This window comes from Aotus nancymaae, unplaced genomic scaffold (genome assembly GCF_030222135.1).
Source record: "Aotus nancymaae isolate 86718 unplaced genomic scaffold, 86718_ANA_hifiasm-v0.15.2.pri h1tg000003l, whole genome shotgun sequence".
NCBI lineage: Eukaryota > Metazoa > Chordata > Mammalia > Primates > Aotidae > Aotus > Aotus nancymaae.
In genome coordinates, this window is record NW_026988414.1 from 39,274,114 (window position 1) to 39,292,350 (window position 18,237).

Below are 18,237 nucleotides of genomic sequence, written 5' to 3' on the forward strand. Positions count from 1 at the left end.
TCTCGGCTCACTGCAACCTCCGCCTCCTGGCTTCAAGCAATTCTGTTGCCTCAGCCTCTCAAGTAGCTGGGATTACAAGCTCCCGCCACCACACTTGGCTAATTTTGTATTTTTAGTAGAGACAGGGTTTCACCATGTTGGCCAGGCTGGTCTCGAACTTCTGACCTTGGGTGATCCACCCACCTTGGCCTCCCAAAATGTTGGGATTACAGGTGTGAGCCAGAGTCTTGCTCTGTTGCCCAGGCTGGAGTACAATGGTATGATCTTGGCTTACTGCAACCTCCACCTTCCAGGTTCAAATGATTCTCCTACCTCAGCCTCCTGAGTAGCTGGGATTATAGGCACTCACCATCATGCCTGGCTGATTTTTGTAGAGATGGGGTTTCACCATATTTGCCAGGCTAGTCTTAAACTCATGGCCTCAGGTGATCTGCTCATCTCAGCCTCCCAAAGTGCTGGTATTATAGGAGTGAGCCCCCACACCCGACAATTTTTTGTATTTTTAGTAAAGTTGGGGTTTCACCATGTTGGCCAGGCTGGTCTTGAACTCCTGACCTCAAGTGATCCACCCACCTTGGCCTCCCTAAGTGTTGGGATTATAGGCGTTAGCCACCACGCCCAGCCTAAACTTTGAAATTCTTTGAACCTATGACTTACACAGAATTAGCTGAACGCAGAATTCCAAATCAACTCAGCCTGTGGGGTAGCTAAAGAAAACAGTGCGCCTTTGGGCTCCTTCTTCACTCACCATGTGAGGTTAGAAAACATTGTCAGGGGCTTCAAAAAATGAGCTCTTGTGTGTAAAATGTTTCCTTGATTATTTTCCTGGTGCCTCTCCCTAAGTGGTTTGCTTCCCTGAGTTCCCCACCTGAGGCTGGGTGGCTGTGGTGCACCTGTGCATTTTGTACATAGGTAGGCAGCCTTGTGGAGTACAGTTTACAGGTCTTGTTTTTTTTTTTTTTTTTTTTTTATTCAGATGGGGGTCTCACTCTGCCACCCAGGCTGGAGCGCAGTGGTGCTGTCATGGCTCACTGCAATCTTAACCTTCCTGGGATCAGGTGATCCTCCTACCTCAGCCTTTAGAGTAGCAGGGACTACAGGTATGCACCACCATGACAGGCTAATTTTTGTAATTTTTTGTAGAGACAGGGTCTCACCATGTTGCTCAGGTTGGTCTTGAACTCCTGAACTCCAGTGATCTGCCCACCTTGGCCCTCCCAAGTGCTAGGATTACAGGCGTGAGCCACCAAGCCCAACCCAGGTCATCTTTTGAGGGCATGGAGAGAAGACTGAGCATGTCACTTTTGAGATTGTGTACCAATCCCAAGCCCCTGTGACGCACTTTTTCCCCAAAGTAGAGGGCTCTGATTGTGTTGATCCCGAGAGATGGGAAAGAGCACTGAATGAGGATTCCAAAGTATTGGGCCTTAGCTTGTTTCCTCGTGTTGGTGTTGGTGAGGATTCTGGTTAGGATGACAGCATGTGTGCAGGAGGCTTTGTGAACTGCTAAGAGTGAGGGGTGGCAATGTCAGTGCTGGGTCTGTCCTTACTAACCTGGGGCCACGGGAGGTGGTAAGACCAGATTCTTAACTCCACCCTGTAATGTGATTCCTGTGGTGACCCCTCACAGGGCTCTTTGGTTGAGCTTCCCAGAAGGAATTACCATCTGCCATTGTATGTTGAACCCCATTTGTTCATTCATTCATTCATTCATTCATTCAGCCAACCAGCAACTATTTATTGAGCTCTTATTGTGTGACAGGCAGTATTCAAGAAACTGGGTGAATAAAGAACAAAAAAATCTCAGCCTTCATTGAGCTTACATTCTTACTGAAAGTAAACAAATAAAACATGTAGTGTGGCCGGGCACGGTGGCTCATGTCTGTAATCCCAGCACTTTGGGAGGCCGAGGTGGGTGGATCACTTGAGGTCAGGAGTTCAAAACCAGCCTGGCCAACGTGAAACCTCATCTCTACTTAAAAAAAAAAAAAAAATTTGGGCCGGGCATGGTGGCTCATGCCTGTAATCCAAGCACTTTGGAGGCCAAAGTGGGCAGATCACCTGAGGTCAGGAGTTCAAGACCAGCCTGACCAACATGGTGAAACCCCGTCTTAAAAAAAAAAAAAAATTAACTGGCATGGTAGCGTATGCCTGTAATCCCAGCTACTTGGGAGGCTAAGGCAGGAGAAAAAAAATAGGCTGGGCATGGTGGCTCATGCCTGTAATCCCAGCTACACGGGAGGCTGAGGCAGGAGAATCACTGGAACCCAGGAGGTGGAGGTTGAAGTGAGCCAAGACCGTGCCATTGCACTCCAATCTGGGTGACAAGAGCGAAATTCCGTCTCAAAAAAATATATAAAAATACTCAGTGCCTTTGCACCAGCAGACTTGGTGCCTTGGGACCTCATGGGTTGGCACCCTGAAGCAGGTATCCTTCTTCTGTCTTGTGTACCTTGCTTTTATCCTGATATGTATGGCATGGCCTCCTGCCCTCCACTGTGAGTCCTGTGAGGGCAGAGGTTGAGCTGGGTTTGCTGTGTTTCTCAGGCGCCTACCTTTGTGCTTGACAAGTAGAGGGAAGGCACACAATGTGGTCATCAAACCACAGTCAACCATATAAGGAAGGTAGAAGTGAAAAGGCTCGTAGGTACCCAACCAATGTCACCAGTTTCCTAGAGTTTATTTATAGTATGTATAAATAAATAACGCATGTGTTTAAATGCCCTTTTTCACCTTTCCTTTAGAGCTGCGTCTTTTTAGCAGTTCCATTCCATTGTATGGATGTACCATGATTTATTGAACCAGTTCTCTACTGATTCTTATGTTTTTTGCAATCTTTTGCCATGATGAACATTCCACAGTGACAGTGTTGTTCCTAGTCATTCACACATATGCAAATTCTTCTGCAGGATCTAGAGGGGAATTGCTGACTCAGAGGTTTGGTTACTCTCTACTGATTGTAGAGTGAGGGCAGAAAAGTGAGGCCCAGGAGTTTACTAGTGACCATGTGTTGTAGGGGACAAGTCACCCGTCCCTGCGAGTGCTCTGCCCAAAGGCTTTAAGGCATTTGATATCACTGTTTTTGTTTCTGCACCAGGCTGGAGACACTATGTTCAATCGTGCTAAGCTGCTCAATGTTGGCTTTCGAGAAGCCTTGAAGGACTATGACTACACCTGCTTTGTGTTTAGTGACGTGGACCTCATTCCAATGGATGACCATAATGCCTACAGGTGTTTTTCACAGCCACGGCACATTTCCGTTGCAATGGATAAATTTGGATTCAGGTAAGAGATATTCAGTCAGTGTCTGTATTAGACATGTTTCTCTCTCATGTGTTGACTAGGAAATGCAGTCCTTGCAGCTCAGGAGTGCCTCTTTAAGCTCTGGAGAAGAATGCTTTCTCCTCTGAGAAACGGATGCTTTGTATTAGTTGAGATGGAAAGAGGAGACCAGAAATGCCAGTAGTCTCTGCACATCCACACAAGAACAGGTTTTCTCTTTTTTTTGGAGACAGGGTCTGGCTCTATCACCCAGGCTGGAGTGCCGTGGCATGATTTTGACTCACTGCAACCTCTGCCTCCTGGATTCAAGCCATCCTCCCACCTCAGCCTCATGAGTAGCTGGGACTACAGTCACATGCCACCATGCCCAGCTAATTATTGTATATTTTGTAGAGATGGGGTTTTGCTCTATTGCCCAGTCTGGTCTTGAACTTCTGTGCTCAAGCAATCTATCCGCCTCGACCTCCCGAAGTGCTGAATTACAGGTGTGTGCCGCCATGCCTGGCCTAAGAACAGTTTTTAGCATTTGGGATGGCTCTCATCTTTAGGCTCCAAACAGATACTTTATTTTCTTGCTTTTCTCTTTCTCTTGCCCCACAAGTTTTGGAAAGCAAACTGGAATAGTTTTTCCCCCACTGAATTATTTAGCTTGTATACCTCAGTAGATGTTCCTTGGCCTGTTTTGTTTTGTTTTTGAGACAGGGTATTGCTCTGTCACCCAGGCTGGAATGAAGTGACACAATCATGGCTCACTGCAGCCTTGACTGCCTGGGCTCAAGCCATCCCGCAGCCTCAGCCTCCTGAGTAGCTGGGACTACAGGCATGAACCAGCATATCCAGCTAATTTTTTATTTTTAGTAGAGATGAGGTCTGGCTGTGTTGCACAGGCTGGTCTTGAACTCCTGGGCTCAAGTGATCCTCCCACCTCAGCCTCCCAAAGCATTGGGATTATGGGTGTGAACCACTGCTCCTGCCCTTGGCCCTTGAAGAAGGAGTGTGATTCTGTTTTCCAGCAGGGCACAAACTTCTGCTTAAATACACAGCCCAGATTTTTCCACCAAAATGCCCCTAGTGAAGAGGCCAGCCCAGATACCCGACTAGGGTATTATCCAAAGCATATTGTTAGTGGTGGAAAATGGCCTTATAGTCCATTGTTTTGTCTTAAAAATAAGCATATAGGCCGGGCGTGGTGGCTCACGCCTGTAATCCCAGTAGTTTGGGAGGCCAAGGCGGGTGGATCACTTGAGGTCAGGAGTTCGAAACCAGCCTGTCCAACATGGCGAAACCCTGTCTCTACTAAAAATACAAAATTAGCTGGGCATGGTGGTGCATGTTTGTAATCCCAGCTACTCGGGAGGCTGAGGCAGGAGAATTGCTTGAATCTGGGAGGTGGAGGTTGTAGTGAGCCAAGATCGTGCCACTGCACTGCAGCCTGGGTAACAAGAGCAAAACTCCATCTCTAAAAAAAAAAGGTATATAAATAAATTTGCATATCGTTTCCTAATTTGTCCGTGTTTATCTTAACATAAAAGTGTTTTAAATTATTTATCAGTAGTTGAGCCTAGTGGCTCACGCCTGTAATCCTAGCACTTTGTGAGGCCAAGGCAAGCCGATCACCTGAGGTTGGGAGTTCGAGACCAGCCTGGCCAGCATAGAGAAACCCTGTCTCTACTAAAAATACAAAAATTAGCTGGACATGGTGGCAGGCTCCTGGAATCCCAGCTACTTGGGAAGCTGGCACAGGAGAATCTCTTGAACCTGGGAGGCAGAGGTTGCAGTGAGCCGAGATCGTGCCATTGTACTCCAGCCTGGGAGACAGAATGAGACTCTGTGTAAAAATAAATAAATAGGCTGGGCGCGGTGGCTCAAGCCTGTAATCCCAGCACTTTGGGAGGCCGAGGTGGGTGGATCACGAGGTCAAGAGTTCGAGACCATCCTGGTCAACATGGTGAAACCCCGTCTCTACTAATACAAAAAATTAGCTGGGCATGGTGGCGCGTGCCTGTAATCCCAGCTACTCAGGAGGCTGAGGCAGGAGAATTGCCTGAACCCAGGAGGCGGAGGTTGCGGTGAGCCGAAATCGCGCCATTGCACTCCAGCCTGGGTAACAGGAGCGAAACTCTGTCTCAAAAAAAAAAATAAATAAATAAATAAATAAATAAAATTACCTATCAGTTGAACAACATAAGCTTTTTCTTCCTTGCTTTAAGTAAATTTGAATATCCAGCAGCTGTGCTGCAGGTACCCTATGTTTTGGGTTTCCCTGATTTAGGCTGACTGGTACAGTGTGGTTGGCCCGTGTATACAGCAGACCCTTTATTTAAATACAACTTCTTTTCTTTTCTTTGAGGCAGAGTCTTACTTGTCACCCAGGCTGGAGTGCAGTGGTGTGATCATGCTCACTGTGGCCTTAAAATCCGTGGCTCAAGCAATCCTCTCACCTCAGCTTTCCTAGTAGCTGGGACCACAGGCATGGGCCAGTATCTCTGGCTGATTAAAAACAAAAAAATTTTTTAGAAATGTCTCACTGTGTTGCCCAGGCTGGTCTTGAACTCCTGGTGGCTCAAGCTATCCTCCTGCCTCGACCTCCCAAAGTGCTGGGATTAGAGTCATGAGCTACTGCGCCTGCCGAGATGCAGCAGCTTTCTGTCAGACTCATTTGATTCTCATCATTTCTTCCTGTCCTCCCTTGCTGGGGGCATGAGGGCTGTGATGGGAATATAGGAATGTATGAAGTCCTTCTCCCAGATCAAAGATCCTAACTTGTTGTCTTAAAGGGAGGAAAATTTGAATGTAACCTTACTTTTAGACTCTTCAGAAATCATTTTGGGCCCTTCCATCCCACTTCCACCCTTCCTCCCTCTCTGTGTGTGTATCTTCTTCTTTTGAAACACACAGGTTTATACCCTGTCCCATCTTAATTCCTCCCTTGAAGCACAGTTGTGAACCGGAAAGGGGCCCATGATGCCCTAATTCTTTGCCGCAGCACCATGTTTGTTTCACAAGGAGCCAGGCAGGTTTGGGCTCAGGGCACATAGGTAAGAGAAAGCAGCAGACACAGCAAAACCAAATCATATCAGCTTGGTATGCCTTGAAATAGCTAAGAATCTATTTCTGTAAAAGCACTGATTATCAAAAAACTTTATTGGCCTGGCCACCTCTGATTCAAACCCTCTCATTAATAGTATGAACAATAGTGTGAGGCATGCCAAATGTGGATGACTCGGCACCTAAGTGATGACACGTAATTATGAATAGGTTCATTAAAGCAGATCCCCCAGGGACCTTTGCCTGAGGATCCTTGCAGTCAGAATTCCTGAATATATTTGAAAATAATAATTGCATCTTTATTTTCATATGTTCTTACATGGTCTGGCTAACTTTCCCATCAAAGTCTGAGTTAGAGTTTTCCTTAATTTATGTGATGAGTTTGGTCTTTTTGGATTCCAGAAAGAGCCTGGGTGTGGTTTGGAGCTGCACTCAGAGTCGACACAAAACCACAGCTTTTAGAGAACCCACAGGAAGGCTTTGGGGCACATCCTGATTCTTGATATGTCTCATCAGTGCTGACTTTGTATCCCTTAGGCGTTCACAACTCATAACCCCTGAAATACTAAAATACAAAAAGTTTTGGAAGGATGAGGGCCCAGATGCTCTACTACTTGAAAATATGTTAAAACATAAGTTCATCATTATACATTTTGCTAAATCAGGATAAAGTCCGAAGTTTCAAAGAATTTTTATTTTAGCAAATTTCCAGAAACACTGCCTCAACTGTCAAGGTTGGTGTTCTAGTTAGTATGCCTTTGGAAGCATGAAAGCTAGATTGGTCAATAGGAGGAGGGTGGAAGGGGGGCTGTGACTGAGTGGGTACAGGGAGGCTCTAAAATAATCTCAGATTCCAGGAGCTCCTGGATAAGGACTTCTTGGGCAGGAGCAGAGCACAGGGGAAGCAGATTCCTGAGCCACTCAGAAAGAACTGGGCTTAGGCCTGCTCTTGTGACTGACTGGCTTTCTACATAACCACAGAAACAGCTGTGTGTTGTGGAAAGAGGAAGATCATACTTTTTGATATGTGTGTCTAATCTAAGGTCATCTAGACCTGATACAAAAACAAACAAAACCCTTATAACTGCTCCTTCCCACCCAACCTACCATCAAAAAAGCTCTAGAGAGGCTGGGCACCATGGATCACCTGAGGTCAGGAGTTCGAGACCAGCCTAATCAATATGGTGAAACTCCATCTCTATCAAAAATACAAAAATTAGTTAGTGATGGCATGCACCTGTAGTCCCAGCTACTTGGGAGGTTGAGGAAGGATAATTGCTTGAACCCAGGAGGTAGAGGTTGCAGTGAGCCAAGATTGCACCATTGCACTCCAGCCTGGGCTACAGAGCGAGACTCTCTCTTTCAAAAAAAAAAAAAAAAAAAAGGCTGGGCACAGTAGCTCATGCCTGTAATCCCAGCACTTTGGGAGGCCGAGGCGGGTGGATCATGAGGTCAAGAGATCAAGACCCTCCTGGCCAACATGGTGAAACCTTGTCTCTACTAAAAATATGAAAATTAGCTGGGCTTGGTGTCGCACACCTGTAGTCCCAGCTATTTGGGAGGCTGAGGTAGGAGAATCACTTGAACCTGGGAGGTGGAGGTTGTGGCAAGCCGAGATCGCAGCACTGCACTCCAGCCTGACGACAGAGCAAGACTCCATCTCAAAAACAAACAAACAAAAAAAAAAAACCACTCTAGAGAAGAAAAAAGAATAACTTTAAAAGTGTTCATATTCTCAGCAAGCTTTCTTTTGGGGATGTCAGAACTTAACTAACCACTGCTCCTTCTGTGTGTATGTTTTTCCCCCAGCCTACCTTATGTTCAGTATTTTGGAGGTGTCTCTGCTCTAAGTAAACAACAGTTTCTCACCATCAATGGATTTCCTAATAATTACTGGGGCTGGGGAGGAGAAGATGATGACATTTTTAACAGGTAATGGTAATAACTTAGATACCTTTCTCCTCTGTCAACCTTCACTTTCAGTTTTTGAGTCAGTGCTTGGTTATCCTGCAAGGACTGACCCTCAGATGGGATGCAGTGCTTACTCAGCCCAAATTCTTAGGTGTGGCTTCCTACAGGTCCTGTAGGTACTGAACGGGGTCTGTAGGAAAATGAGTTTCTGAGATTTTTGGATCAGCCTGGAAAAATGTCAAATGGGAACCAAGTGACACGGCAAGTTTACTTTGACTTGCCACATGCTGTTTTGTACTCAAGGAGTGAACGAATGTCCTTTGTAAAGATCCCTCATCTCATTGTGGTCCCCTTTCACTGTGAAACAAGATTCCTTGAGCAGAATTCTAACTTTCTTCACAGAAGCTTTGTGTTATATTTTTATTTTGGAATATTTTTCATATATACAAAAGAGGATACTGTGGTATAATAAACCTTTGAGGACCCATTCATCCCCAGCAACCATTATGCCATGGCCAATTCTGTCCCATCCACATCCTGGGCTCTTTTTAAGCTGGTCCTTTATGATGTGGGTTGTCATTTACAGTGGTAAAAACATCTATCAGTAGCATTTGAAAGAACATTCTGCTCAGTCCTCTGGCTGTGGAGGCTTCAACCCCACAGGCCGCCAATGAGCACCTTCTCCCTCCAGGGGCCAATGTGAACTCGTTTCTGAGTTTAATATCAGACTACACCCTGGTGCAGCCCTTCTGAATTGGAGTACCAGTAAACAGAAGGTGTCTGTCAGAGCAACACCCAAGTCATTCAAGTTACCATTGTGCACAAACTTAACAGAGACCCACGTCTTTAATATAAGCCTTGAAGAAAACTTGAGTTTAGAGTATGTGGATGGGTATCAAGCGTGCGTATGTTGAGCATCTGCTGCATACAGAGCACTGTGCCGGGCAGGCCCCGGACACTGAAAACCTGTACATAGGGTACAGACAGAAGCAAGCCTGCTTCCGCAGAGGCACTCCTGGCCAGACACTGGACCGGTATGACAGTGTGTAGGGCTGACAGGATAGCACAGGTCTGCATGGTCAGAAAAGCTCGGGAGAGAGGGAGCATCCACAGGCATCTAGTCCCATGCTAAGGCGGTGGCGCTAGAAGGGTGGGTGGTTTGTGGAGCAACTTCCTTGAAAGATAAAGGACCTAACACTTATTATAAACCTACTTATTGTGTGCTAGGCAAGGCCCAAAATGTTTAAGTGGTCTGGGATCAGCCGGTTCTGCCTCTTAAATAACTTCGGTGTTCCTGCTCTCCAGGCTTTCATTTTGGTCCTCATTCCTTTTCCTTAGACCAACACAGAATCCTCCACCCTGTTCTGGCTGCCTCTATTTTTGTTCTCAGCCCTCCATTCGTTTTTTTTTTCTGCCTTTTCCCACACGTTCTGAAATCCTCCATTTTTTATTTTTATTTATTTATTTATATTTTGAGACAGAGTTTCGCTCTGTTGCCCAGGCTGGAGTGCAATGGCGTGATCTCGGCTCACTGCAACCTCCACCTCCCAGGTTCAAGTGATTCTCCTGCCTCAGCCTCCTGAGAAGCTGGGATTACAGGTGCATGCCACCATGCCCAGCTAATTTTTGTATTTTTGGTAGAGACGGGGTTTCACCATGTTGGTCAGGCTGGTCTCAAACTCCTGACCTTGTGATCTGCTTGCCTCGGCCTCCCAAAGTGCTGGAATTATAGGCATGAGCCACCACGCCCGGCCCCTCCATTCTTATACTACTTCCAGAGAGATTTCCCCATGGCTAAAAACATTTTAGAAATATTATATATTAGACCCCTTTCAGATACTGGCAACTGTTTGCAGGATGCTCTGAGAAGGCCTCTGTGATTTTAGCCTTGCTCTTTTCAGCCCATCACCTTCCCATGTCCTACCCCAGACCCTTGTCACCAGTCAGGAGCTTATGTTGCTCCCTGAGGGCACTAGGGTTGCTCTCACTTCCATGCTTTTACCTGTGCCATCCTGGCTGCCCAAAATGCTCTGGCAGACACCTGTTCATCTTCAACTGGGCTCTGCCCAGGCTTATTCCGGCAGAGTTAACAAACAGTGCTTCTTCCTGTGTCTACGACCTCATCGTCCTCTTCTCACCTCCATCTGGCCCTGAAGGCCCTATGTTTGAAGCATCCACACTGTATGTTCTGTGGGGCATACGCCCACAGTGTCTGGCACATGATAGTCAATACCACAAACTGCAGAGCCAGTTGTAAAAGGACATGGAGTAGAAATGTGAGTTTTAACCAGGGTCATGCTGGGCTGGGTTCTGGCATGATGCTGGGTTGTGGGCTGAGTGAGAACAGCAAGCATGATGGTGGATGGAGCAACAGTCTTGCCACCGGGCTGTCAGGCCAAGTGTATGGCAGCTCTGTGATAATGACTTACCCCTTACTCTTTGCAGGTTAGTTTTTAAAGGGATGTCCATATCTCGTCCAAATGCTGTGGTCGGGAGGTGTCGCATGATCCGCCACTCAAGAGACAAGAAAAATGAACCCAATCCTCAGAGGTGCATTCTTTGTTTATTTATACTCTCTCCTCCTTTAGGATGGGGTAGGCTGCAGGTCCAAGGCTCTGCAGAGGGCTCTGGGCATAGAGGGAAATGGAGGTGGTCAGATTACAGTGGAGAAGGAAGAGGAAGTACATTTAATGGTTTCTTTTTAAGATTTTTGTTTTGACACAATCTCCTTGCTGTGTTTTCCTTGTAGGTTTGACCGAATTGCACACACAAAGGAGACAATGCTCTCTGATGGTTTGAACTCACTCACCTACCAGGTGTTGGATGTACAGAGATACCCATTGTATACCCAAATCACAGTGGACATCGGAACACCAAGCTAGCGTTTTGGTACGCAAATAAGAGACCTGAAAATAGCCAGGGACCTCTGCTGTGCGTCTCTGCCAATCTGCTGGGCTGGTCCCTCTCATTTTTACCAGTCTGAGTGACAGTTCCCCTTCGCTCATCATTCAGATGCCTTTCCAGATGACCAGGACGAGTGTGATATTTTGCCCCCAACTTGGCTCAGCATGTGACTTCTTAGCTCTGCAAGCTGTTTGTGCCTCTGGGGGTTTCTTGAGTGTTTGCAGTGTCACCCAGAATCAGAACTGTATGCATCCCAAAATTTGGTGGCAGTGGAGCACATTCCTGGTGATAGAACTGCTAAATTGTTGGGAAATAGGTTAGACTTTTTCTTTAAGTTATGGTGTTCTTATTACTTCATGAAAAATTGGAGAATGCTGCTAAAATTGGATTGGTGTGATCTTTTTTAGTAGTTGCAATTTGACAGAAAAACACAAAATTTCAACCATTTTCTTATGTTGTGTCCTCCCTCCACTCTCTTCTTTCCATGGCATGCAACTATTATGATCACTGTGCATATGTCTTTTCTTAGCAAAAGGATTTTAAAACTTGAGCCTTGGACCTTTTGTCCTGCTAACGTGTGGATGCCAAGGCAACTCTAGCATCAGAGCAAAAGCCTTGGGTGTTCTCACATTCAGTTGCCTGTCTCCAGATTGTCTGATTTCTGAATGTAAAGTTTTTTTAATAGCAGTTTGTAGTATTTTAAAGAAAGAACAGATCGAGTTCTAATGATCTAGCTTGATTTTGTGTTGATCCAAATTTGCATAGCTGTTTAATGTTAAGTCATGACAGTTTATTTTTCTTGGCATGCTATGTAAACTTGAATTTCCTATGTATTTTTATTGTGGTGTTTTAAATATGGGGAGGGGATTGAGCATTTTTTAGGGAAAAAAATGTATGCTGTAGTGGCCACAAGGAGGCCTATGATTCAGCTGGCAGGCCAGGTGTTCTCAAGAGCAAAATCACCTTCTGACCCCTTGGGAGGCAAGGCCTCCTGGTCAGCATTATCTTGCCAGACCTTGGGGCAGACACCTGGGAGACAGAAGCCTCTGCCCCTACTGTGCAGAACTCCCCACTTCCCCACCCCTCCCCAGGTGGGCAGGGCAGAGGGAGCCTCAACCTCCTTAGACTGACCCCTCAGGGCCCTAGGCTGGGGACTTGTAAATAACAGCAGTCAGGTTGTTTACCAGCCCTTTGCACCTGCCCAGGCGGAAGGAGCCTCTGTTCTGGTGGGGGCCACCTCCCTCAGAGGCTCTGCTAGCCACACTCCCTGGCCTACCCTATGTTACCAGTTCTCCTTCTTCCTCTTTTCTCTTTTCCCCTGCCTTTCTTCTTCCTTCCTTCCTTTCCCTTTTTGTTCCTTTGCCTCTTGCCTGTCCCCTAAAACTTGACTATGGCACTCAGGGTCAAACAGACTATCCATTCCCCAGCATGAATGTGCCTTTTAATTAGTGATCTAGAAAGAAGTTCAGCTGACCCACATCCCACTGCCCTCCCACGACGTCTGGTGCCTAACCTCCTGTTCCACCTCAGGTTTTCAGCAGGTGCTCCCACCCCAGTTGAGGCTCCCACCCACAGGAATGTGTCACAAACCCACCTCTGCTGGGAGCTTTTGAGCTGCCTGGGATGAGATGGCGCAAGTTATTTCCTACCACTGAGCGCCTCTGCCAGGTCCAGCCTGGGCTCTGGTCCCAAGACTCAGCTGCCTAATCCCAGGGTTGAGCCTTGTGCTCGTGGCCGACCCCAAACCACTGCCCTCCTGGGTACCAGCCCTCAGTGTGGAGGCTGAGCTGGTACCTGGTCCCAATCTTATCTGTGCCTTTACTGCTTTGAGCATCTCAGATGCTAACTTGGTTCTTTTTCCAGAAGCTTTTGTATTGGTTAAAAATTATTTTCCATTGCAGAAGCAGCTGGACTATGCAAAAAGTATTCCTCTGTCAATTCCCCACTTTATACCAAGGATATTATTAAAACTAGAAATGACTGCATTGAGAGGGAGTTTTGGGAAATAGAAAGAATGAAAGCCTCTCTTTCTGTCGGCAGATCCTGACTTTTCCAAAGTGCCTTAAAAGAAAGGAAACAAATGCCCTGAGTGGTAACTTCTCTGTTCTCTGTTACTTAATTGTTAAAACCAAACTCTACTTTTTCTTCTTTTTTGGGGGGGAGGGTACCTTCTCATTCATGTCAAGTATGTGATTCATTCTCGGAACCAAGGGAAATACTGCTCCCCTCACTTGCTGAACTAGTCCTCTCATGGAAGGCACAGCCAAGGCACAGTTAGGCCTGGACATTTGCCTGGTCGGTGAGATGCCGCGGGTCCTGTTTGCTTACTGGGGATTCCAGGGCTGGGGATTCAGGGAGCATTTCCTTCTCCTGGGAGTTATGACCGTGAAGTTGTCATGTGCCATGCCCTTCTCTTTTTCTGTGCATCCTATTGCTGGTGACCCTGTGTGAACTGGCCTTTGGGAAAGATCAGAGAGGGCAGAGGTGGCACAGGAGGGTAAAGGAGATGCTGTGCTGGCCCTCAGCCCAGACAGGGTCTCTGCCGACTGCCACGCTGGGGACAGGGGACTCCGCATAGCCAGGATGATGGCTTTCATGTCCCAGAAACCTATTGTGCTGTGTATTTTAATTTCCTGTGTATGCAAATGTGTGTATTTACCATTGTGAGGGGGCTGTATCTGACCTTGGTTTTCAAAACAGACAGAACTGTATTTTTGCCTTTAAAATTCAATAATATAACGTGAATAAATGACCCTATCTTTGTAACTGCAGGTGGTTTCTGTCTTCCTCGTCATGATTGTGGGACAGGGTGGGGTCAGGGTCATTTCCCTGTTCTGTGACCCACACAAATACACATGCCTCCCTGGAATCAGACATTTCCCCATCTTAACCTCATTCTCTTGTCTGTAAAATGGGAATAATAACACATAGGGACTTTTTTGAGGCTTAAAAGAGACGATATATCTAAAACAATGACTGATGCCTCACAAGTACCACTACATAGTAGCTAGTGCCATTTCAAAGTAGAATTTTTTCCCCTAGCAGTTCTCTGGCCACATTCTGCTGTTTTCAACAGATACCAAAATCGTTCAGATGTAGATCTCAGGGACATTTGCACTAGGTGCTCACAGTGTAACTTGAATGGAATTATCCAAAATGAGGTTTCTTGTCAGTCTCAGGAAATGTAACCAGAAGCTCTAAAGGGTCTTAGTTGTTAGCCAGGTGCTTGAGAGAGTAAATGCCCCAGATGCCTCCCCCTTGGTGACCTTGGGTCAGGCTGGTTGGATTGAATCAGCACTTGTGAAGAAGGGGGCCACAGGAAACTAACGTGCAGTAGAGCTACCCCTGCCCTCCAGGGTGAGGGAGCTGCAGGCCCTGCCAGGACAAAGCTGTGAAGGTGGGGCATCAGCTGGGGAACAGGAGCAGGAAGGGCAGCCTCTTCTAGCCACTCCAGGGCTATCTGGCTGTCTCCATCTATCCATGTCACTGCTGGAGGGATCCCTGGTGACCTCAGTGCTGTGCAAAGGTGGCCTGGGGTTCAGATTTGGCCTTCAAACATGACTCTGGTCCTTTGGACAGAACGCTGCCTTAAAGGATCTGACAAAATTAAAAAACAAAAAACTTTTTTTTCCTTCTCCTCACACACCACCGCTCACAACACTTTACTTCTGACCCCAGATATGTGGGGATTTCTCCTCACCAACAAGCAGTTTTCCAGTGGACACTAGCTGGGTGTCCTACAGTTTGACTCAATTCTGACGCTGTCTGCCTGGAGATAGCATCAGATACCACAGGTTGAGGGCTCAGTCTCACAAGACTGCCTCCACTGCAGATGCCAGTCATAAGTAGTTGGTTGTGGCCTGTACTTAAATTTCTTTGGCTGGGGGATACAGGGCCTTGTTGCGTCTCCCAGGCTGGCCTCAAACTCCTGGGCTTGAGCAATCCTCCCGCCACAGCTTCCCAAGTAGAAGTAACTGGGCTGCAGGCTTATACCACTCACCCAGCTATAGTTGTGACCTATAGTTCTGACCAACCAACTATAAATCGGGGTTCCCATGAGCCCCTTCTTGGGTTTGATTAATTTGCTAGGACAGCTTACAGAACTCAGTGTTAAGTATAACACTTAACATTTGCTAGGATAGCTTATAGAACTCAATGTTAAGTGTAACACTTAACATTTACTGGTCTTATTATAAGTGATACTAGGATACAGATGAAGAACCGGATGGAGAGACGCATAGGGCAAGGCATGGGGGAGGGGAGAGAAGCTTCCATGTGCTCTCCAGGGGCTCTACCCTTCAGACACCTCCACATGTTCAGCTATCTGGAAACTCATCTAGACTCTGTCCTTCGGTTTTTATGGAAGCTTCATCACATAAGCCTGATGGATTACATCATTGATCATTGCCAGTCAGCTCAACCTTCAGCCCCTCTCCCCTTCCTGAAGGATGGGAGTGGGGCTGAAAGTGCCAAGCTGCTCATGATGGCTTGGTCCTTCTGGTGACCAATCCCCATCCAGGAGCTCACCAAGAGTCATTTCATTAGAACAAAAGATGTTCCTGTCACCCAGGAAATTCCAAGGGAATATATATATTTGGCCTCTGCCTATTCCAGGGCCTATTTCACTGGTGTGCTCCACTTCACCGAGACACATATCCACACAGACACACACAGATAGGTCCACAGAGACACACACATCTACGCAGACATACACATCCACCCAGACGCACACCTCCACACATGCCTACACACTAACATGGATAACACACCTGACGTGCTTATGAGAGGTCAAAATTCAAATCCTGCCACTACCTCTTACTAATTCTACAACCTTGAGCAAATGACTTGGCCTCTCTGTGCCTCAGTTTCTTTTTTTGTCACAAAATACCTTTCAGAAATTTTTCTTTGTTTAGAGACAGAGTTTCATTATGTTGACCAGGCTGGTCTTGGACTCCCAGCCTCATACAATCTTCTTGCTTCAGTTTCCCTAAGTCCTGAGACTGCAGGTGTGAGCCACTGCACTTGGCCCCTAGTTTTTCTATTATTGTTTTTTAGAGACAGAGGTCTCACTATGTTGCTCAGGCCGGATTTCTTGATCTGTGTAATGGAAGTTATAACAGAACCTTTTCATAGGGCTGTTAGGAAGATTAAGTGAGTTAATACCATACTTATGAAACATTTAGAACATGCCTGGCTCATAATAAACATGAAAAGTGTGAATGCTTGTTTCATTGTTTAAAATGCACATGGGCACATGTGTTGACATATACATACAGAATGCCATGTACATGTTGCACAGATACACATATGCACACTCAGGTGATGGGGATCTTCCCTTTTCCTCTTCTAGGACACACGCCTTGAACTTTGCTATGTGGCAGCTGGGTGGGTAAACCTCAGGGCGAGTGACTGCTCCTATTCTGGAGACACCCAGACACCTCACCAACAGTGTTTCCCCCATCCTTCCATGCCGCACCTGAGTGAAGTTGTTTAGGATGGCAGCCTTGGGGAGGGAAAGAGGTTGACCCACCTCCCCATGGGCTCCAAGGGACCAGGGAAGGAGGGAGGAGGAGGAAGGAAACCAAGGACAGGCTACTGAGCTTGGCCATATCCTTGAGAAATGCTGTTTCTAGTCTCACACAGGACCCAGAAGAACCAAATCTAAGCAAAGCAGAGCCCCGTAGTCATGAGAGTTATCACCAGATCCCCCACATACCACCTCTTTTCCACAGGAGAATGTGGCTTGGGTGCCAAATCACCGGCCTACAGCTGTTCTTTGGAGGCAGGGCCGAGGGGCCCAACGAGGCGCCTGCCCATGGGGGTGAATGAGTGGAGCTTCCCCAGGCTGGATGTGTTTGCTGCTCTCGGCAGAGGCCAGCTGTGTGGAGGTGTTGGGGAAGAGGGGAGGGGATAAGGATGACCACATTGACCACATTCTGGGGGTTACCAAGTTTCTGCCACATATCCAGACTCCTCCCCTCTTGTTTCTTCCAGGTGGTGGGATTTCAGACATTCCTAGGGGCTGATTTCTTCTTAGGACTGGAACTTCTTACCATGTCAGAAAGGAAATGAGGTTTTTCTGGCCGAGCCAGTCATGGCCGGCAAGCTTCATTTCCGTCTTTGGCAATGTCCCCGGGCAGGGAACGTGGCTACTGCCTTTGTCTGGGCTTCATGGTCTGTACCCAGGGTGTGAGGCAGAGGAACCCCGGGTGCAGGGGACGGTTGTTATGAGTGTTAGGGTCAATAGACCGGAAACTAGAGGAATGTGGCACTCCAAGGACATTTGCACTGCAGCGAAATGTGTGCCAGGGTCACCAAGAGTAGAGACAGGGCGCAGTGAGGTCATGGTGTATTTGGAGAGAGTGAGTGCCTGGTCACCAGGCAGGGAGCCTGGAAAGACAAGCCAGGAGGAAGCCATACAATGACCATTCTGTCTGGCTGTCTCTGACTCCTCACTTGTTGTGTGACTCTAGGCAAATTGGTTCCCCTCTCTGGGTCTCTGTTTGCTCTTTGTTTTATGACTTGCTCTCAGAATCCACCCTTGGTCTCCCCATAGTTCTGCTCTTCCTCCAGTTGGAAGTGCCCTGGTCTTGGCTTTTCCTCTTGCCCTGAGACTAACCTTCTCTGTCTTCTTGAGGGAAGTCCATTTATTTATTTCTAGGTCATCATTTGTAAAAACAGCACGTTCACCCCTCCCTGCTCTCCTCCCTCTTTTCCTCCCTCCCTCCCAGGGTTTCCTGGAGCATCCCGGGGTAAGCTGTTAAAGTTCTACCTGGTGAGGGAGAGCTGGCATAGCGTTGGAGACATCTCCCTCTTCTGCCCAATGCCCTCCACGCTCCATTGCTGTCCCTCAGAAGCGCTTGTCTCCATCCTTCCTCTCACCTGCTCTTCCTTAAGTTTCCAAAACTCAGGCTTCTTGATCATCCCCTACCAAGCTCAGCAGGCTCAAGAGTACCCAAGAACCTGAGGGAGAAGCGCAGGGATGTGGATGGCGTGGCCGAGTGTCTGCTCAGCGCCCGAGAGTAAGGGATAGGGTTAAGAGGAGTGTTGAAGCCACCTCCCTACCCAGGCTCCTTTCAGCTGGGCCATCTG

General features: G+C 47.2%; 1 protein-coding gene across 3 annotated transcripts in view; it reads left to right on the forward strand.

Annotated features, from left to right (window-relative positions):
* Positions 1 to 18,237, forward strand: part of B4GALT1 (beta-1,4-galactosyltransferase 1) — a 65,118-nt gene that overhangs the window by 44,710 nt on the left and 2,171 nt on the right. The window contains exons 3-6 of one of the 3 annotated variants that reach the window (XM_012454598.3): positions 3,098 to 3,285; positions 8,140 to 8,262; positions 10,687 to 10,791; positions 10,991 to 13,916. The exons of 1 other annotated variant lie outside the window; for it this stretch is intronic. In XM_012454598.3, coding sequence (XP_012310021.1) covers positions 3,098 to 3,285; positions 8,140 to 8,262; positions 10,687 to 10,791; positions 10,991 to 11,123 — 549 coding nt within the window. In that variant the 3' untranslated portion in view covers positions 11,124 to 13,916. Of the gene's footprint in view, positions 1 to 3,097; positions 3,286 to 8,139; positions 8,263 to 10,686; positions 10,792 to 10,990; positions 13,917 to 18,237 lie in introns of those variants that run through there. One more of the 3 variants, XM_012454599.2, reaches the window with a different exon arrangement.